The sequence below is a fragment of the Ictalurus punctatus genome, chromosome 5, assembly GCF_001660625.3.
Source record: "Ictalurus punctatus breed USDA103 chromosome 5, Coco_2.0, whole genome shotgun sequence".
Classification (NCBI taxonomy): domain Eukaryota; kingdom Metazoa; phylum Chordata; class Actinopteri; order Siluriformes; family Ictaluridae; genus Ictalurus; species Ictalurus punctatus.
This window is the reverse complement of record NC_030420.2, coordinates 674877-687054: the sequence shown is the minus strand read 5'-3', so window position 1 is coordinate 687054 and position 12178 is coordinate 674877. Positions and strand designations below refer to the sequence as shown.

Sequence of the window (12178 nt, the reverse complement as noted above, 5' to 3'; positions counted from 1 at the left end):
GATCTTTATGAAAAAACGGCACGTCATACTTTTTATTTGTTTGTTGTCACCTTTAATCTCCATGAAACAAGTTTAACGGTAACTTAAATAGTGAATAAGACACACAAAAAAACACAGCTTATCGAAAATTGTCAGAAAAGTTAAAGTTACAGCTTTACCTCTGACACTGGAGACTCCTTCCATACATGTTACATAAACATCTCCTCATAAAACACTCCATCATATCAACGATTACACGCTTTTTTCATACGTTTATTATCAGTGGAGCATCCACTGTACACGTCCCTGTGAACGAGCTGTTGCTATAGAAACAATAACGTATTAGAGCGAGCGCGTTAATATAAACCTGCGCTACTGTCAGAGCCGCTGTTCTAGAAAACTAATCAACACCTCCTGACCAATCAGGATTCAACAGCGCTGTGATATAATAATTAATAATCTTTAATAATTATTAATTAATAATTAATAAGATAATGTAGGTTATTGCTAATATTTACTGCAGATGAAGTGGTTAAAAGATTTTTAAAGACTTTTATTATTCGCTCTATACATTTAGATTATAATATAGACTAAAAACACATTTTAGATTTACTCTCAGTTGTTAACACTGACGATAATAATAATATTATCACTAATATCATCATTAGAACTTTATTAAGCTCGAGTTAATGTGCTTTTATTTATAATCTTTAAAAACTATTTTTTTTTTTTTAAATGTAATGTTTTATTATGTTTATTACTATATAAATGAGTTTATCAGTGTGTATTTTTAAAAGAAATTGATTGGTGAAATCCTCACCAGCTCACGGCGGCAGGGGATGGTGTCTCTGCGCTGCTTCAGCTTCTGTAATCACCAGGAACGGACAGAAACAATCTGAAGAAATCACAGCGTGTTTACAATGCGAAGGTCAGTAACTGCACTGAACACAGAGCTTTACTGTGGAGCGCTCAGGCGTGTTGAATATTAACCTGTAGATAAACACAGAACACAGAATTTGTACAATTACAGACACTCCAGATCTTCATCTGATCATCTGTCCTGAAAAACAGCACGTTACTGCATGTCAGGATTCGTTTTAGGAATAAAACCTTAATATACATGGTGTTAAATGTGTGTGTGTGTGTGTGTGTGTGTGTGTGTGTGTGTGTGTGTGTGTGTGTGTGCAGTAAATAATAGTTCCTATATTATAGAGTGCATTTATAGAGAATCTTTTATTTGGATTCCAAAACACTTTGTGCCAAAATACATTAATGATCATTTTTAAGTAAATAAAGTAACAAAAACAGCACAAAAAATACAAATGAGACCCTGTCTCTCTGTGTGTCCTGTCTGTCTCTCTGTGTATCCTGTCTGTCTCTCTGTGAGTCCTGTCTGTCTCTCTGAGTCCTGTCTGTCTCTCTGTGTGTCCTGTCTGTCTCTCTGTGAGTCCTGTCTGTCTCTCTGTGAGTCCTGTCTATCTCTCTGTGTGTCCTGTCTGTCTCTCCGTGTGCTGTCTGTCTCTGTGTGAGTCCTGTCTGTCTCTCTCTGTGTCCTGTCTATCTCTGTGTGAGTCCTGTCTGTCTCTCTCTCTGTGTGTGTCCTGTCTAAAGACCTTTATTTTATTTTATGATATTTTTGTATTTATTTTCATTTTATTTTTTATTTTTTATTTATTTATTTATGTTTATAATCCATGTTTACTAAAACAAAAACAGATAAAAAAAGTAAATAAGCATGTAGAAAAATTCATATAAATACCTACATCAAATAATAAATAATAATACAAAACAAAAATGGATACATTAACAAATAAAAAATGAAATAATATATATATAAAACATTAGAAAATGCTTTTTTAAATCAGTTACAATATATATATATATATATATATATATATATATATATATATATATATATATATATATATATATATATATATATATATATATATAGTTTCTTGATCTTTTTGCCCGTTAGGATTTTACTCATGACGCTGTATTTTCCTTTCCCACCTGTATTTAGATAAAACCCGCCTTTCCCCCCGCTCCGATTGGCCACTACTCAACAATCTCCGCGCGTGCGTAATGTTTTACCCAATCGCTGAGGATGGGGCCCTGCGTCTTGGAGTCTTTCCAGAAAACAGGTAGGTAAAGCACATGTAATAAACCACACCACGCGTTATCAAAGAAACTTCCGGTTCCGTTTTCCTGTGTATCAGTGGTAAAGCAAGATGGCGGCGTTTGGACGTTTCTCTCAGACTCTGCTGCGCTCTGTTTCTGCGGTTCAGACACGGCAGCTCTCAGCCGCGGCGGCTCACGGAGAGCAGGGGTGTAAGATTAATAAATGTTTTGGGTTTTCTTTAAAGAAAGATTGCTTTTTAACAAATAATAAATTAAATTAAATAGTGGCTTAACTCTGGTTTGTAGAAAGTGACCTTGTTGGAGCTAATGCTAATCTTCCTGTTAGCTAACTGTGCTCCTCATTTTGTGTATAATTTGACACAGAACATAATTCTGCTATATTTTCTACATTTTAGAATATAATTCATGTCTTATAAAAAAAAATCTATTAAATCGTTGCGTGCTTAACTTGTTAGGCTGTTAAAAACGCGTACACACGTATCAATGGACAGCTATAGGATTTGTTTAAATTTATATAATGTTTAAGTTGTGTATTTGCTATATATAACTAACTTTCTCTCGCTCTCATATGTGTATGTTTTTAGATTATTGCTCACTTGTAGAAAGTGAGCTGAGAGGTGAAAAGGTGATTTGTGACACACTGACACTTGCTGATCTTCTCATAATGTGTTTTAGCGAAGACCTGGAAGCTGCTGACCTTCCTGGTGGCTCTGCCTGGAGTCGGAGTGTGTATGCTGAACACGTTCTTGAAGGCTCAGCACCACAGCCACGAACAGCCTGAGTTCATCCCCTACACACACCTCCGCATCCGCAGCAAGGTGATAAATAAATAAATAACTGTATCTATCTATCTATCTATCTATCTATCTATCTATCTATCTATTTATTTATTTATTTCACATGACACACTAGCTCTCTCTCTAAAAATAGTATGGAATGCCACCTGGCTCCGTCAACATCTCCGTTTACATCACGGTGGTGCTGCCGAGTTCTGGATTGTGATTGGTCAGAAGGTGTTGATTGATTTTCTATAATAGCGGCTTGGACAGTAGTGCAGGTTTATATTAATGTGCTATATTAATTTCAGTACTTCCAACCAATCAGGAGCCACGCCTGATAAGGAATGAAGGCAGATCACGATTAGAGAAATGAGCTGATGAAGTGGGTAAAGCCAGGAATGAGTTGAGATGATTGAAAGATCATATCACAGTATTTTCTAGACATTTCAATGAGACACGGATATACATCGCCATGTTTACATTTACAATGATAAAATTGCAGAGAAGGAGGGTTATTTATTTATTACAATTTTCGAGATTCAGAAAGTTTCACAATATCTCAAAGTGCCCTGCGACATAATTAATCGAGATATCGATATTCTGTCATCACCCAGCACTAATCACTACAGTAATATAACTTTAGATGAAATGTTTGTCTTCACTGTTTAAGTTCAGGTTACTTTCCCTAAAGCTGTGCTAGTATACAGTGTATTCCGTTTCGCTCTTGGTCATTTATTTCTACTTTTCTCACTCCGCAGCGTTTCCCATGGGGTGACGGGAACAAGTCCCTCTTCCACAACTCCCACCTCAACGCTCTTCCTGATGGATACGAGAGTCACGAGTAGTGAAGGACGCACGATTTCACATCAAGCCGGACCAGAGGGCTTCTCATCCCCCCTCTCTTAACTCCTGGACCATGCTCCATTACTTCAGTTTACGTACCGATACATTTAACCTGTCTCTGACCTCTCGCTCATGAACGCAGTCCATCATCTTTGGACCACTGTGTGAGTGTGAATAACATAAGTAAATAAAGATCTAATACTTCAATTATAAAGTGTCGTTTGTGTCCTTTTTAGTTTTTATAAGTTATTTAGAAAGTGTAGAATACACACATTACCCGATTGTGTACTGTTTGTATGGAAATTAATTTACACTACGACATTACTGAGCGAGTTTGTCCCTCTGTACGGGCCGTAGTCCCAGCTTTTCCCTGCGCGCGCGTACTACCGTCCTAGATAGTATGCTGAACTAGTGCGCATGCGTAAGCAGTGGACGGGTTTTCATGCACTATTTAGTAAACAAGTACGCAGGGGGTTTCGACGGAGCCGCTCTCACATGACACTTTCTTGTGACCAACATTCCAGACTTTTAGGAATATTTTTCTCTTTATTTAAAGTGAGGGAGAGACAGAGAGAGCGCGTGAAAGAAATGTCACGTTAGGGGAAAAAATAAAGTTTTTTTGTGTTAAAAATCGGGATTTTTAAACGCTCAAGTGATACAGGAGTACTGACCTGAGTTTGGATTAAGAGGTGAGTTCAGTATCAGCTGATTTCAACAACAGACAGCTTAATAATCACACATTTAATCTGACTTAAATGCCAAAATGTGTCACGCGCTTAGCATAGCTTTATGAGAACGGTTCCTTTTTAGCAGAGTTTGCTAACTTCTGAGGAACCAAAATCCTCTTTTTTTCTAAAATAGTGACATTTCAGTGTCTTAAAGATGCTGTACAGTGTCTTAAAGCATATTAAATAGTCTAAAAAGCTCCACAAATTTTGAGAAACTGACTGTTTTTTTAGGAATTGAAATTTAATTAGAACTTCCAAAAGCCGCTCGTGTTTTCCTTTCCCCGCCAATATTCAGGCAAATCCCGCATTATCCGCTGTGATTGGTTACTAATTCTACGCTTTCTGAGCGTTCTTCTCTACGATTGGTTAGGAATTTCTGAGAATCACAATTTAGCCAATCAGAGAGGAGGAGGCGGGCTTGGCGTAAAGCGGATAGGAGAAATGACGCATTTTTCTGGATGAATGAAAGGAGCTGACTCTCATTCTTTACATTAATATATTAAACGAACAGTTATTCTTATATTGTTATAAACATCCAGTTTTTGGACCAAAAGGATTTGGATTTGTTCTATTTAGAAAATTAAGATCTACATATTATTTATTTAAATTACTTACTTATATTCAATTACCGTACATTCATCATAAACATCATATAATATCGATGCATAAATAATAAGATATAAATAAATAAATTACATTAAGAAAGTACAAAAAATTAAACCAGCCAAAATAAAAAACACTGGATAATTACTGAAGTCAAACATGTAAACAATACACATCAATAAAGTGCTTTTAGACAAAATAAATTAACACATCACTTTCTGATAATCAGCTTTATAGGTTTTATTTACATTAGATTATTATTATTATTATTTATTGTTTTGTCTCTGCAGTGTCTCGGTTCGACGCGGGGATGGACAGAGGATGGCGTGTCACTGATAAAGATCCGGTTTAATCAGAACCAAGTCCCTGAATCATTCAGCAATGATGGCTGAGACACGACACACCGAGAGCTCACTGTGAGAACACACACATACACACACATACACATGTATACACATGCACACACCCACACTCACACACACACACACACACACAGACTGAAGGACACATACACAAAGAGATATACTTTCAATGACGGCACTTCGAGCTATATTGTGAGTTTGGATTAAACACATGCACTTTAATAATAATTATCTACTTATTGATAAATAATAATAATAGCGTGTGTGTGTGTGTGTGGTGTTTACAGCTGCAGTTGTTTCTTCCTGTACGATCGCTCTAAAGTGCGTGAGGAAGGTGATCTGACCCGCGCCGGCATCTACTACTACTACCCTGAACAAGTAAGATCTGTCTGTCTCTCTGTCTGTCTGTCTGTCTGTGCATACAACTCACCAATTGAATGTGTGTGTGTGTGTGTGTTCCAGACTCCGTTGGATCAGCAGGAGTTAGTGTGTGGTCAGCTGGCCGGTGTGAGTCGCTGTGTGTCAGAGATTTCAGCGTCTCCAGTCCGTCTGCTCCGTCTGCGCAGGAGCAAATACGCCATCCGCATGAGAGACGACTTCCTCTGGGTGTGTGTATGGTGTGTGTGGGTGTGTGTATGGTGTGTGTGTGTGGGTATGGTGTGTGGGTGTGTGTGTGAGACCACATCTGTTATATAAGATAACCAATAAGGGCATTAATGTGGGGCTGATAATAAACCCATCTCTCTCTCTCTCTCTCTCTCTCTCTCTCTCTCTCTCTCTCTCTCTCAGGCTCTGAGCTGTGTAAACGATCTCCCGGATGTCAGTATGTGTGATTTTCTGGATCAGATGATTGATCTGTTCTGTTTCTATAACGGCTCGGTGCGTCGCAGCTATCAGGTACAAACACTCATCACTTATCTAATCACCATTGTTAATTACTTTTCGAAGAGCGGAAATAAGCCCCGCCCCGATCAGTTTAACCCTGCCCCATTCTCACTGCCCTGTGTCTCTGTGCTCCTGCTCCCTGCTGTAGCTCCACACTCAGGAGGAACTGGCTGTATGCTGGGCTCGTTATCTCTCCCACCTGCAGGGCGGCGCTACTGAGCTCCACCACATCTTCACCTGCCTCACAACCATCGACTACACACATGTACGCAACACACACGATCAAAAATAACAATAATACACTGTACTTATGTTGCAGATCCTCATCCAGTTTAAATGTAAATAATATAATCAGAAAACAAGAAACAAACAAATCAAAACATAAATAGAAATTTAGAAAAATCAAACAGGTATAAGATTAAACACATTTAGTATTTAGTGTTAATACTCTGTATATATGAGTAGATATATTATTTATAACTTAAAGTCTCTCTCGCTCTCTCTCAGATTGACCCCTTGTTGTTGATGAAGGCTGCTCTGATCCTGCAGGTGTGTCAGCGCTGCCCCCTGGTGTTAGCAGGCTGTATCCTCCACCGTGGCAGGTTCTCACATCAGTTTTATACATTTCTCATGTTCATGTAACAGTCACCTCCCTGTTACACACAACAGCTTCAGTACACAGCACACCGTGTTCTCAGTGTTTCCCTTCTCACTATTCCCTACTTCCTACTCACTATTCCCTACTGACTGTTCCCTACTCACTATTCCTTATTCCCTACTGACTATTCCTTATTCCCTACTCCCTATTCCCTACTCACTATTCCCTGCTCCTTAGTCCCTATTCCCTACACTGGAGAATTATGCACACTACACAGTACTCTAACACAGAGTGTATTAGAACAAAGAGATGTTCCTTCGGATCTGCAGGGTTCAGGTTATCTGAAAGTAATTGCCCTCTTATGTCATTTTATATGGTGATGCACAATACACCAAAACGCACCACTATGATTACCACCAATCAGCTAAACCACATTTGACTGTTTTTACTGTTTATATTATTTTAAATAGAGCACATGTTAGATGTGTTTATATACATTAAATCAGAATAAAGAGAATCGTGTTTGTGTGCGCACGTGCGTGTGTGCAGAATGGTGAGCACACAGATGTCTCCAGAGCTGACGATGAAGGTGATGGTGCATGAAACAGAGACGTACGGCCTACAGGTAAACTCCGCCTCTGCTAAAACTTTTACAGCTACTTAATAAGTGTTCTGTTTCATTTGTTTTTTTGTCTACTTCCCCTTGTTCACTTCCCCTTGGTTGATTGTCTGTGGGTTTTATACATTTGTACATGACTTGTGACGTTAATACACTAGCTAATAATTAGTTAGCATACTACTTAATGTAGCTAGCTAATTAACATAATTGTAATACCAGGTTAAACTACTGTTCAATAAGCCCCACCTCCCGTTTCAGGAACAGAAAAAGCCAACCAGTGGGAGGAGCTCTTTTCTGGCTACACCCAATTGTACGACCACAACATCAGTGTATCTGACGCAGTCTGAGCTGCACACACTACGCCGCCCTCTAGTGGACAACTCCGCATCCTGCAGGTACCAAGACGTTCCAATCGCATTGTTTTATTTATTATTAAATATTGAAAATTTATGATGTTTAATTTAACCTCAGATCGGAATCTCCCAAGCGACCATTGAAGCCCCGCCTCCTTTCTCGCACTCTTTCTGACACTCCGATCACTGACCCATCGTCCTGTCAGATGCTGGCGTCCTCCCCTGACTCCTCCCTCTCTGATGACGCGAGCTTCAGCTTGTGTCCCTCATTAGCGAGCACGCCGTTTCGCTCCAGTGTAGCAAGCCAGTCAGAAGGAGTAGACGCGGATGAGTCACATGACCATGACCTGGCCAATGAGATGCTTCTGTTTGAGGGTTCAGCAGCAGCAGGTAAAGGTGAGGACGGTGAGCATGACCAGGTCGATGATGTCAGTGCCGGGTATCGGAACCACAGCAGCAGCGAGGACGAGAATCTCCTAGCTCTCAGAGACGATGAAGAGAAGGAGGAGGAAGGGGCAGGGCAAGCGACCGACATCAGAGAGGAGCGTGTGGGGGTGTGTGAGGAGCGTGACGTGGTTCTTGAGCCCATGCTGCTGTACGAGCACCGGGTCAGAGGGCTTGTACTTGTACTGCTGGTGGAACCTGGCTTCGAGACACACCCTAATGCCAAACAGGAAGTGGTGAGCTCTGTGTGTGTGTGTGTGTGTGTGTGTGTGTGTGTGTGTGTGTGTGTGTGTGTGTGAGAGAATAATAATGTACAGTATTACCATGGCTACATCCCAAACCACTATATTACCCCACTATATTATATAATACACCACCTGGGGTACCTGAAGCTTCCAGAACAAAGGTTTCCCAGTTACCATGACAACCAGACACATACCACCACTTTATAGTGTGCATATTACTTAATTCAGTAGTGTGCGGTTTGGTGCACAGCACATGAGTCTGTGTGGCCAACTGACACTCTTTTGATCTGTGTCTCTGTGTGTGTGTGTGTGTGTGTGTGTGTGTGTGTGCAGTACCACAGTAGTCTGGCGTCCCTGAACGGACTCGAGGCTCACCTGAGGACGATTCCACCTGCGTCTGAGATTCCTGCGGTGCCGTACACTTTCGCCCACTATGACCGCATCCAGAACACACTCACCAGTGAGTCTCTCTCTCTCTCTCTCTCTCTCACACACACACACACACACATACACATATACATGCAAAAGTTGAACAAAACATCCAATAGGAGCTATCTGCTTTTGATTATGATGAAGGAGAAGCTAAACTTATTTGTGTGTGTGTTTGTGTGTGTGTGTGTATGTGTGCGTGTGTGTGTGTTAGCAAACATGTGTGGTCGTTCTACAGGACCTCAGGATCGCCCGTTTGTGAAAGCCACAGCTCTGTTGCACTCGCACTTCTCACACGTGGACATGCTGCAGGAAGCCATTATCAGGTGTGTGTGTGTGTGTGTGTGTGTGTGTGTGTGTGTGTATATATGAGTGTATATGAGTGTGTGTGTGTTAGCTGTGCTGTGAGTTGAAATGTGTGTGTGTGTGTGTGTGTGTGTGTGTGTGTGTTGCAGGAGCGCCGGCTGTGCTCTCTACGCCACCCGCACTGCTGCTCAGGAGACCTTCTTCGTCCAGCAGGGGGTGCCCGCAAGGAATTCTGGGATACCGAATGGCCAGGACAGCGCCTTCTCTCTGCCGAGTAAAGCTCGCCATCGCTTACTCAAACATGGAGTCAACCTGCTCTGAGCTACGAACACACACACACACACACACACACACAGATGCCTGTAATCATTAATGACCTTTATACAGAGGTTGAGTGTATTAGCTACATAGTAACTAATAAACTAGCACCCTAGTGTATGTGCACTACGTAGGGTATGACGTAAAGCCTCCTACACACTACATGGTGTCTAAATTCACTCCCTACTGTATACCGAGGTTATGAGTTAAATACCTCAATGACTAGCTAACACCTTTTTAGCCCACATTCTTATGATTATTCTTAGTTTGTGGTGTGTGTGTCTGTGTAGTGTGCATTTCCTACTAAAACATACACACTTTAAAAAAAAAAACGATTACTTAACCGTACCGTTTTTTGTTGCTGGAATGGTACTTTCAGTACCGTTAGTATCTTTTTCCAACTGTGCATGCAGTTAAAATATTTCCACATTTCCAGGTGAAAGGTAGACACTGAAGGTACTAAAGGTAAACACCCCAGCAACAAGGACAAGAAACTGTTTAGTACCCTTATTTTCCTCAGAGTATAAAAGCATATTGTTGTTTTAAAGCTTATTTGTAATAAATGTTAAATAAAGATAAATATTTGTAGTATAAAACGTAGTGTTACTGATGAATTCAGGTAAAAAAAAAAAAGTTTGTTGTAATTATTCTACTTTTCTACCAACATGGGCAAGTTTTTAAGGACACGTCCTGCTTTAAGGGAGTTTAATATTTTTATCCGCCTGCATTTCTGTTGCATTGTTCTTATCTGATTTTATTAGTGGTCATATAAATAACTTGAGTAGCTGGAGTTGTTCTCATGGTGACAAAATAACCCCAGCCCCTCCCCTTGGCCACCCGTAAGCTTCATTTCCAGGTTACGGACCAGCAATCCCTCTCGAGGTGAAAAGATCAGACCCCCGAGTCAGCGACCTGTCTGATTCCTGCTAACGTGTGCCAATGATTTTGACTTGGTCAGGTAATAAAAATAGATAAGAGTAAATAGTCGACTCACTGACGTCCAGTAACATTCAATTCAAGGGTTGACTCTTTCAACTCCCAAATGACTCACTGACATTTTCCCTGCTCAAACCAGACATTTTGAGCCGTTTCACTGACTGCATCAGAAGTTGTTTAATGAAATTTTACTCTGCCTTTTAATAAACACCATAACATTACTGTACCTGAGCCTACAAGAATACACGGCTAAGAGTCAAACACACAACTCGCACAAACAGAACGGCTCAGATGATGGCCACCAAAAAGGTTTGCATGGAAGCATTTAAGAGGTAACAAGATGAATGAATGGATAAATAAATAAAATTTAAAAAATCTAGAAGAAAGACAGAAAATTACACATTTACATATGAATCAACTCCACCTAGAAGACCTGCTCCCATGAGATGATACTAACTAATCTAGATATGATTTTAGTTCACTGAAATGCAACACATTTCCTACACGGTGTGTGTAGTGATGTTTGTGTAGGTTAAATGATTCTGCAGGGACCGCTCTTGCCTCGGGCCCCACAGACCCACGGGCCCGCTTGACCTGCTATTGATTGTGCTGTGGGTCAGAAAAAGAAAGTTTTATGCTCTCTCAGCGGGTGTCATTTCGTTTGCAAATGAGTGTTGTGTTGGTGATGGTGCACATGCGGTGTAATTAGGGCTCATTAGGGGGTTGTAAATGGGAATAGGCCGCATTAAGCTGTTCACTGAAGGGCCTCATTATGCAGGAGCATTTAAAGCCTCCACGGGGGTGTGAATGGGCGTAAAGAGCCACACACAAAAAAAATCCTGCATAGGCTGGGGGAAGAACTCAGATGACACTCAGCACATACACTCTTTTGTCACTGTGTTGGATTGTTTAGTTTTTAAACACATTTAGAAGTGATTAAGCTCAGTTGCTGCTAACTTCGTATGGTGAATTTGAGGTCAGATTTGGTTTATTAGCTTCTTAGAGCCTTTCTTTCTTTTTTAAAGGAGCTTTAAAACAGTGACCTATAAAGCACATATTAGGCACTTTCCTGCTCCTGACAGAGTTTTAACCACTGGCTATAGGGCTTGGAGTCAATTCCTAAGAGTTTCGATTCGAAATCGTGAGTCGACTCTGAAGCTTTGGTGTAATTTTACTTTGGGAAATAACGTGTAAAAATGAAAAGCAATAAAACAGCGACAACAACAGATGATAAAGCATCTAAGTAGCTGCGCATTAACCTTTCTAAATCAAATCCCTAAAATGGCGGTTGTTCACGAATCATATGTGAATCATAAATGATATCCGAATCAAAAATGATTGCTTAAGTTGAAAAGATCCTTGTCATTCGTTATTGCACGGATTATTTTACAAGGTCTCGTTAAGAAATACAGAAAGTGATTAAGAATATAATATGTTGTGTGGAATCAATTTGAATAGTTTTCCATACACCTTGACTCGGGAGTCGACTCAGCATTCAAACAGTCCTACTGAAACGTGCTCGAGCCAGCGTTCGAGAACAACCAATCAGAGGGCGCTCGCGACCAACGCCTTATATTCTTAGTTTTTTATTTATTTATTTTTTTAAAAA

General features: G+C 40.2%; 3 protein-coding genes across 4 annotated transcripts in view; 2 read left to right on the top strand and 1 right to left on the bottom strand.

Annotated features, from left to right (window-relative positions):
• The window catches only part of clc4f (c-type lectin domain family 4 member f), a 4038-nt gene extending 3192 nt beyond the window's left edge, over window positions 1-846 (bottom strand). The window contains 1 exon segment of the mRNA NM_001200796.1: window positions 800-846. The gene's annotated coding sequence lies outside the window, so the exon portion shown is untranslated.
• Window positions 847-2151: 1305 nt separating this feature from the next.
• On the top strand, window positions 2152-3957 carry LOC108264941 (cytochrome c oxidase subunit 6A, mitochondrial). Its single transcript, XM_017466950.3, has 3 exons — window positions 2152-2310; window positions 2797-2939; window positions 3659-3957. Exons 1-3 carry the CDS (start codon window positions 2211-2213, stop codon window positions 3743-3745), a joined length of 330 nt encoding a protein of 109 aa, XP_017322439.1. The 5' UTR covers window positions 2152-2210; the 3' UTR covers window positions 3746-3957.
• A 208-nt stretch (window positions 3958-4165) lies between these two features.
• Window positions 4166-12169, top strand: hps4 (HPS4 biogenesis of lysosomal organelles complex 3 subunit 2). Of its 2 annotated transcripts, XM_053680026.1 has the most exons (13): window positions 4166-4432; window positions 5365-5490; window positions 5724-5814; window positions 5899-6042; window positions 6226-6333; window positions 6470-6586; window positions 6829-6923; window positions 7469-7544; window positions 7797-7933; window positions 8010-8571; window positions 8914-9040; window positions 9224-9335; window positions 9465-12169. In XM_053680026.1, the coding sequence occupies exons 2-13, from the start codon at window positions 5456-5458 to the stop codon at window positions 9634-9636; spliced, it is 1776 nt and encodes a 591-aa protein (XP_053536001.1). In that variant the 5' UTR covers window positions 4166-4432; window positions 5365-5455; the 3' UTR covers window positions 9637-12169. The 2 variants fall into 2 exon arrangements, with proteins under 2 accessions (XP_053536001.1, XP_053536002.1); XM_053680027.1 differs by lacking the exon at window positions 5899-6042.
• The last annotated feature ends 9 nt before the right edge of the window (window positions 12170-12178 follow it).

Excerpts from the sequence above, each read along its gene's own strand:
- LOC108264941 (XM_017466950.3), top strand. The coding sequence starts at position 2,211 with ATGGCGGCGTTTGGACGTTTCTCTCAGACTCTGCTGCGCTCTGTTTCT. Across the intron at positions 2,311-2,796 it reads GGCTCACGGAGAGCAGGGGT|CGAAGACCTGGAAGCTGCTG; the intron begins GTAAGATTAATA and ends AATGTGTTTTAG. Across the intron at positions 2,940-3,658 it reads ACCTCCGCATCCGCAGCAAG|CGTTTCCCATGGGGTGACGG; the intron begins GTGATAAATAAA and ends CTCACTCCGCAG.
- hps4 (XM_053680026.1), top strand. The coding sequence starts at position 5,456 with ATGATGGCTGAGACACGACACACCGAGAGCTCACT. Across the intron at positions 6,043-6,225 it reads TGAGAGACGACTTCCTCTGG|GCTCTGAGCTGTGTAAACGA; the intron begins GTGTGTGTATGG and ends TCTCTCTCTCAG. Across the intron at positions 7,545-7,796 it reads CAGAGACGTACGGCCTACAG|GAACAGAAAAAGCCAACCAG; the intron begins GTAAACTCCGCC and ends CTCCCGTTTCAG.